The 8,466-nt window shown below is 47.4% G+C and overlaps 1 protein-coding gene and 1 long non-coding RNA gene across 2 annotated transcripts in view; one reads left to right on the forward strand and one right to left on the reverse strand.

Moving 5' to 3' along the window:
- Positions 1–6,815, reverse strand: part of TUBGCP5 (tubulin gamma complex associated protein 5) — a 45,413-nt gene extending 38,598 nt beyond the window's left edge. The window contains exons 1-3 of the mRNA XM_045825064.1: positions 6,651–6,815; positions 2,276–2,329; positions 2,075–2,183 (exon numbers count right to left, since the gene is read on the reverse strand). Coding sequence (XP_045681020.1) covers positions 2,075–2,183; positions 2,276–2,329; positions 6,651–6,796 — 309 coding nt within the window. The 5' untranslated portion in view covers positions 6,797–6,815. The remainder of the gene's footprint in view (positions 1–2,074; positions 2,184–2,275; positions 2,330–6,650) is intronic.
- A 90-nt stretch (positions 6,816–6,905) lies between these two features.
- On the forward strand, positions 6,906–8,261 carry LOC123809775. Its single transcript, XR_006784091.1, has 3 exons — positions 6,906–6,972; positions 7,109–7,356; positions 7,886–8,261. It is a non-coding gene; the product is annotated as an uncharacterized LOC123809775 (long non-coding RNA).
- The last annotated feature ends 205 nt before the right edge of the window (positions 8,262–8,466 follow it).

Below are 8,466 nucleotides of genomic sequence, written 5' to 3' on the forward strand. Positions count from 1 at the left end.
GAAATACCTTCAGAGCCATCCCTGAAGGTGTCTGAGGCTCTCTTCCGTGGGACACCGACTTTCACAGCGCAGAGTGGCCCAGGGTCATCCAACCTTTTGGCGCCTCTGGGCCACACAAGAAGAAGAGTTGTTTTGGGCCATGCGTTTAATGCACAAACAGTAATGAAAACAGATGAATGGGAAAAAAAAAAGGTTTTGGAGGACATTTACAATTTGGTGTTGGACCACATTCACAGCTATCCTGGGCCGCATGTGTCCGCTGACCGAGGGCCAGACACCCTGCTGAACAAAGAGACAGCCTCGCGCAACAGAGGTCACTGGGAAGGTCAAGCCAGTTGGATCAGATGCCTAGCTGACCCAGCTGGGAACCCCAGGAAGGTCTTCAGGACTGGCGCTCCCCTGGCTTCCGACACAGAACCCGAGCCCTGGGGGTACCCTGCGGAGACGGGTTTGTGTATGCTAGAGCACAGGTGGCAAACGTGTGGCCCGTGAGCCGAATCCGGCCCTCCACCTTCTTTTATCCGGCCGGGCACCTTGTTTCTACCCAGTGGCAGCACTGAGCTCTCCCGTTTAACTGTTAAGGAGTAGTTACATGCATACAGTCCTAAAATTACACTCGGCCCCTTGAAGGCAACCGTGAGGCTCATGTGGCCCCTGGTGACAATGAGTTTGACACCCCTGAGCTAGAGGCTTCAGGCCACACACCAGACTGTTGACAGCACCAATGTGCCTTACAGTGAATGCCTGTTTCCGTCTGCTTGAGGTCATCGGATGGACCTCTGTGGGGCTGCACACCGAGTGGCAGGGTCAGCCACGTGGGCACTGCGTGTCCATGTGACAGACCCCCAAACAAAGACCTGGGGGCACCAAGGCACCGGGGAGCTTCCCTGGTTCGAGGCACTGTGTGTGTGTGGTCACACACTGTCACTGCACGAACCAAGGGCACTCCCTCCCTCGTGACTCCACTGGGAAGGAACCCTGGAGAGCTGGTGCCTGGTTTCTCCCAGCTGTCACCCCAGGAAATGGTTTCCCTTTGCTCCTTTTAATCTGTATCATTCCAGTGTAATCAACCGTAACAGGAAGAGGGCAGCTTTTGTAAAGTTTTGTAAACCCCTCTAGTAGAGAATCCTCAAGTATCAGGGTGAGCTTGGGGACCTATGATGGAATCTGAAAGTGCTTACAGCACCATTTCATAGGTTGTTCTTATTGCCAAGGGCTGAGAAGCCAGGTAAAACGGAGGCCCACCTTCAGGCCACTGACCAGTACCGGTTAGGAGTCAGGCCGCCCAGTAGGACGGGAGCTTCACTGTAATGCGCTTGAATCATCCCGAAACCATCCCCCCACCCTGGTCTGTGGAAAAACTGTCTTCCACAAAACTTGACCCTGGTGCCAAAAAGGTTGGGGACCACGGATTTAAAACACTTAAGCTAGCTGCAGCCAGTGTGGCTTGGTTGGTTGGGTGTTCTCCCACAAACCTAAAGGTCGCTGGTTCGATTACAAGTCGATGTTTCTCTCTTTCTCCCTCCCTTCCTCTCTCTCAAAAAATAAAATAAAATAGCCCTGGGCTGGCGTAGCTCAGTGGATTCAGCACCGGCTATGAATCAAGGGGTCTTCGATTCTCAGTCAGGGCTCATGCCTGGGTTGCAGGCCAGGTCCCCAGTAGGGGCCGTGAGAGAGGCAACCACACATTCATGTTTCTCTCCCTCTCTTTCTCCCTCCCTTCCCCTCTCTTTAAAATTGAATAAATAGAATCTTTTAAAAAATAAAAATTAAATAAAAATTAAGAAACAAAAACACTTAAGATAGCCACATAGTGCTATTATTCATGCCAATCTCTGATCTCAATTTTCCTAGGAGGCTAGGATTGAAATAAATACCCAAGAGCTTGTTCATTCTCCTCAGGCCTGAGTCACACTGGGTTCCAGGTAACACTTGGGTCGGTTTCCAGGGTATTCTGCTCTAGCCAGCGAACAATACTAAGAGAATGAATGTTTAACTGGCAGAAACGAGCTGTCCACAACCAGATTGGAAATGGTAAAATTCACAAGAGACCTCACGGTATTATAATGCCTACCTTTGTCTCCTTTGTGCTCGGAAGTGATGCATTGAGAAATTCCTCAGTTAATCTCTTCCAACTAGCAGCTTTACCGAGATCGGAATGAATGATGAATTTTTCATAAATTCTAAAACATAATTTTGAAAGTCAATGGATGGTCATAAAGCTCTATGAATGAAAAGATCTACATGGATAGACATATAGATGAAATCAACTTACCCTTCTATGGTCTTTTCTACTTTGTGACTGTTCACATCCAAGAAACGATGGAATCTAGGACATCAAATGCAATTCTTACATCAACCCTGTCACCTCGATAAGCAGACTAGCATCACTGCCCCCCGTGTCCCTGGACACACCCTACACTCAGTGACACACAGGAGCGCTCCTCTGTTGCTGCATCCCCTTTGCCGTCCCTGGGCACGACCTTGGCATCTGAGACGGCTCAGGCTCCTTCCAGTGGGACACAGGTCCCCCTGAGCTGCCCCACCCTGTCCTCTGGCTGCTCCATCTTCCCACAATGCCCTGTGTCTGGGCCCAACACAGCACATCCTGTATCAGAGTGCCTAACCTTTTTATGCTATAGGGAGCCCAGTGAAGGTAAGACCCCCTCTCAGAATATTTTTTTAAAGATTTTATTTATATATTTTCAGAGAAAGGGTAGGGGAGAGAGAAAGAGAGGGAGAGAAACACCAATGTGCAAGAGAAACATCAGTTGGTTGCCTCTCGCACATCCCCAACCGGGGGGACCGTCCACAACCCAGGCTTGTGCCCTCACTGGGAATCATGCTGGTGACCCTTCTGTTCACAGGCCCGCGCTCACTCCACTGAGTCACACCAGCCAGGGCAGAACGTCTTTTATTTATTTATTTTTTAAAAGATTTTATTCATTTATTTTTAGAGAGGGAAGGGAGGGAGAAAGAGAGAGGGAAACATCAATGTGCGGTTGCTGGGGGCCGTGGCCTGCAACCCAGGAATGTGCTCTGACTGGGAATCGAACCTGCGATGCTTTGGTTTGCAGCCCGCGCTCAATCCACTGAGCTATGCCAGCCAGGTCAAGGCAGAATGTCTTAAATCGCAAAATGAAATATACAACAGTAACTGAAAATAGTGAAATACAGTTGTGAAGTGTTCCTAAAAGTGTGGCATATAATGAGACATTCCCTTTTTTTCCCTTTAATACTCACCTGAGGGCATTTTTTCATTGCTTTCAGGAAGGAAGGGAGAGAGAGAGAGAGAGAGATACACACAGACAGACAGACACTACACACACCTATTGGCTGCCTCTAGTATGCGTCCCGACCAGGGATTGAACCCACAACCTAACGGGGCATGGAACCTACCAACCTTCTGGTGTACCAGACGATACTCCAACCAAATGAGCCACAGTGGACAAGGCAAGGCATTTCTTTCAAAAAGCATTAAATAACAAGGTCTAGCAGTGGGTTCATAGCTAACATTAAAGTGACCTAAACAATATGTAGATATATCTACAACTAAAATATGACCTAAAACATGTGATTTCTACTGCTGATACACTCACAGGTAAGCTAATATTGCTTGTTGCGTTCATTCATAATTGAAAGAAATGTTACTCTTTAGTTAGAGGTTGGTGGAAATTTTTTCTCGCCCACATTTATAACACCTGAATTCTATCTTCAGGCCCTCGTGTTAAGAAGGCCTATTCCGGCCCTGGCTGGTGTGGTTCAGTGGATTGAGCACTAGCCTGCAAACCAAAGGGTCACCAGTTCAATTCCCATTCACGGTACATGCCTAACTTGCCAGCCAAGTCCCCAGTAGGGGGCGTGAGACATAACCACACATTGATGTTTCCTTCTCCCTCCCTCCCTTCCCTTCTCTAAAAATAAATAAAATCCTTAAAAGAAAAAATAATAAAGGCCTATCCAAGATATTATGTGATGACATGTGATTAACTTCAATTTCTCTTTCTCTTAAGGACAAAAAGAATCTCACCTATCTCTGAATTTCTAGGGCTTACAACATGGCTGCAATTTTTAAAAGCCGAAAAAAATTGTTCATTTTTCTGATGGATTAAGAGTTCATAAAACCACAGTATAGCACAATGACTCCTGTTTTCCACTTTTCAGTATCAGAGCCCACAATCTGTATTTAAATGAAGTAAATGACATTACCAGGTAACCTTAATTCTATCCTCTAAATGGCCAAGTGGAACGGTACTTCACCTATCATAATGTGTTTAGTTTCTCAATGTGTAGAAGGAGATGGTAACTTTTAGTCTTTCCCAACCCTCAAATGATGTCCATCCTCTTACTGCCATTTAGAAAGGTCAGTACAGAAATTATTTGCGCTACAGCACTTAAATTTGTCTTTGCAGTGTTCTTTACAATAGCCAAACTATGGAAACAACACTTGTGCCCATGAACAGATGACTGAAGAAAAAAGATGTGGGACATACGCACAATGGACTATGACTCAGCCATAAAAGAGAGTGAAATCTTGCCCTGGCTGCATAGCTCACTTTGTTAGAGCACCTTCCTGCTAATGCCAAGGTTCTAGGTTCGATTCCTGGTTAGTGCATATACAAGAAGCAAACAATGACTACATCAATAAGTGCAACACCAGATGGATGTTTCTCTCTCTTCCCTTTCCTCTCTCTAAAATATCAAGAAGATAAATTTTTTTCAAAAATGAAATCTTCCCACTTGTGACAACAGGGATGGACCTAGAAGGTATCATGCAAAATGAAAAAGTCAGTCAGAGAAACTCAAATACCATACGACTTCACTTATATGTGGAATCTAAAGAGCAAAAGAAACAGACACACAGAACAGAAACTCATAAACACAGAGAAAAAACTGATGTTTGCCAGAGGGGAGGGGCGTTGGGAGACTGGGTGACAAAGGTGAGAGATTAAGCAGCAAAATTGACAGTTACAAAATAGTCACAGGGATGCAAAGTACAGCATAGGAAATATAGTCAATAATATTGTAATAACTGTACATGGTGCCGGGTGGGTGCTAAACTTATAGGAAGGTCACTTCTTAAATTGTATGAATATCTAACCACTATGCCAGGGAGGTCAAACTCATTTTCACCAGGGGCCACAGCAGCCTTGCAGTCGCCTTCAAAGGGCTCAATGTAATTTCAATTTCTTAACAGTTAAGGAGTAGTTACATTTATACAGTCCTAAAATCATTTCGGCCCTTTGAAGGCAACTGCAAGGTTGATGTGGCCCCCGGTGAAAATGACTTTGACACCCCTGCACTATGCTGTACAGTTGAAAGTAATACAAAATAATACTGAATGTCAACTGTAACAGAAAAATAAAAATAAGGGTGGAGGTAGAAGAGGGAACAGGGGGACAAATGGACACAAAAGAAGACTTGACTTGGGGTGGTGAACACGTAATACGATACACAGATAATGGATGGTAGAATTGTACAGCTGAAACCTATATAATTTTATTAACCATGGGGAGCCCAATGAAGTCGATTAAAAAAATAAAAAGAAAATCTTAAAAAGGAAGCCATGGCTGGGATAGCTCAGTGGATTGAGTGGTGGCCTGCAAACCAAAGGGTCACTGGTTCAATTTCCTGTTAGGGCACAGGCCTGGGTTGTGGGACAGGTTCCCAGTAGGGGGCACCCGAGAGGCAACCACACAGGGATGTCTCTCTCCCTCTTTCTCAGTCCCTTCCCCTGTATAAAAATAAACAAATAAAATCTTAAAAAAAGAGATAACCTTAAAAAGGAAAAATAACTCATTCAACCTGTAGGAAAAGCATTGTTTTATTTGACCTATTCACACATTGCAATATTTATGTTACACTTAAAAACTGAGTTTATTATTTCAGAAATTTGGCGGACTTTTACCTCAGTGGTTAGTCTTTGTAAACCAAGTAGGCACTTTATATATGATCATTAAGGTTGAAAGTCAAGATTACTTATTTTGCAAGACTATTTAGTCCTCAAGATTTCTACTGAAATTACACGGTTAGAGTATTAACGCCAACTAACATACTTTTAGTAGTAAAATTCCATTACAGGTGATTATCTTAACAGTGCTGCCTAATTTTCATCGTCCATAAACAAAAATAGGAGCTCTGACTTCACCTAAGCATCTAAACTACGTACATCTCGGGATTGTACTAGAGGGTGTATGGGCGGCTTCGTCACTACAAGGCAGTAACTGTTCCTGATGTTGGGATGAGAAATGACCCAAACAGACCCCCAGGGTGGGACGGACCTCCGGGCTGGACTGCGGGGGCAGGGCCGGGCAGTGAGCCCCACACAAGTGACCCTCGCGTCCTGCTCAGCCCTCCGCGGAAGGAAAAAGGAGACCCAGGAGCGAGCGGTCTGGAGCGACCCCAGCAGGCACAGGACGCCCAGAGATCGCCGTTTGAACTAGGCGCGACCATTACTTTGCCCTAAATCTCACTGGCCCATGCATTCAAAAGCGCTTGCTGCGTTGGGTGCAGCGCTCGGTGCGGCGGGGGAGGACACCTATGGGGCAGACTCAGGTCCCGCACGACCCACAACCGGACCCTGCGGCCACCAGGGCAGTGCTGACCCTGCCCGACCCCTTCCTGGCTCCGCCCAGCATCACGCCTCGCACCTGAAGTTGGACCAGGCGAAGTTCAGGCACAGCTGGAAGTTGGGGTCCGCCTCATCCCGGAGGCCTGCCACATGGCGCACGAGCTCGCGCACATCGCGCTCCTGCTGCCGGTCCAGCCGGCTCCAGGACGGGCCGGGCCGCGCCATCTTTCTCCGCCTCCCGGGAGCCCAGCCTGAGCCGCTCTCGCGAGAGTTCGCGACCCTTCTGCATTGCGCGGGGAGGAAGGTGAGGTAGTTCTCGCGAGAACTCGCGGTCCCGCCACCCTGAGGCGCGGGTGTCATCCTAGTTGTGGCTGCAGTGTGCGTTTTCCAGCCTTCCGTTGGTAGGTTTAAGAGTTAGACTCCTAACTCCTAAAGTTTTGTACGTCGGATTAAAACCTTGATGATTTTAACTTCTGATGTTTTTAGAGCAGCCGGTTAGTTGTCATTCAGTGTTCCCATTTGCACCTGCCTTTTCAGGTACCAGAAAATGGCAGTTGTCCGTCCTTCTCCAACCTTGCTTGTCGTTCCTGAGGTGATCTGCGGAGAGATCATCTGCGGAGAGATCCGGAGGTGATCTCTCAGTTTTGCCCTCTCTGTCTGCACGGGGCATGCTGCGTGGTCCGCACTGCAGCGGTTGTCAGCAACGCGGGAGGACTGGATAAACCCCAGCAGACAAAGCTGTCGTTTGTGAAATAGAACTCCACCTCTAACCTGTTTCTTTCAAGGTTTTTCATTTTTAGATTTTATTTATTTTTAGAGAGAGAGGAAGGAAGGGAGAATGAGAGGGAAACTTCAAAGTGTGTTTGCCTCTCCCGCACCCTCTACTGGGGACCTGGCCCGCAAACCAGGCATGTGCCTTGACTGGGAATCCAAACCGGGACCCTTTGGTTTGCAGGCCAGCGCTCAATCCACTGAGCCCCACTAGCCAGGCTCTAACCTGTTTCTGTTAAATATTGCTCATCACCATTTGGAAGCCTATTACATAGATGTCTATAGTTTTTCTTTCAGGGATCGTGTAGGTTTTCCTGCGGTTTATTACATTGCATTCCTGTAGTTATGGAATGTTCTAAATGAAATTACAGCATGTGGATAGTGAGACAAGAGATAGGGATACTTGACCAGGTAACAATAAATGTGGGCCCACTGACAAAAGGCCGCTCGGGCCACTGGATCAGCCACCGCATCCCACATGTGTGTGAACTTAGTCACTCTAGTCTGTAACCCATCAAAACCAGTGAATATTTCTTCCTCCAGATTGTGCTAGCATAGAGAACCCTGCGTCACCTCTTCCCCTAATCTGCAGCCGATGTATGTTCTTCAAAAACACCTCACAACTTTTTCACCGTACATGAGGAGGCCGTGACCGGGAGCCTCGAGCCTGAGCATTGCCTCCAAGCTGCTGTCCCTCCCCGGCTGTGCCCGTCTCTCCCTCGGGCCGTCCTCCCGCCGCCCAGGTGCTCCGAAGGCCACCCATAAATAGTCGCAGGCTGCAACTGCGTGTGCTGGAACTTGGGCAGAAAACACATGTAGCAGTTACATGACTGGGGAACCGATCAATCCGTGCCTGCAGCCTCTCTCTAAGTTTGCCAAATATCCTTGAGGTCTGTCTAACCATCCCCTACAAAATAAAGGCGGAGACCATGTTCCTGGTTCATTGTCTGCATCAGAGGACAATGTCCCACTTGGCCACTGCTTTGCCTCAAAGTGTGTTGTGTCTTTCTTAGTCTCCCCTTCGCCCCCACTCAGGAACCCCAACTCCGCGCTGGTCGTGACAGGAATATATCCGAAGGAACCTGAAACGCTCATTGCAAAGCATGTATTCACCCGGATGTTCA

This window comes from Phyllostomus hastatus, unplaced genomic scaffold, assembly GCF_019186645.2.
Source record: "Phyllostomus hastatus isolate PE091 unplaced genomic scaffold, TTU_PhHast_1.1 phas_scaffold_555, whole genome shotgun sequence".
Lineage (NCBI taxonomy): Eukaryota > Metazoa > Chordata > Mammalia > Chiroptera > Phyllostomidae > Phyllostomus > Phyllostomus hastatus.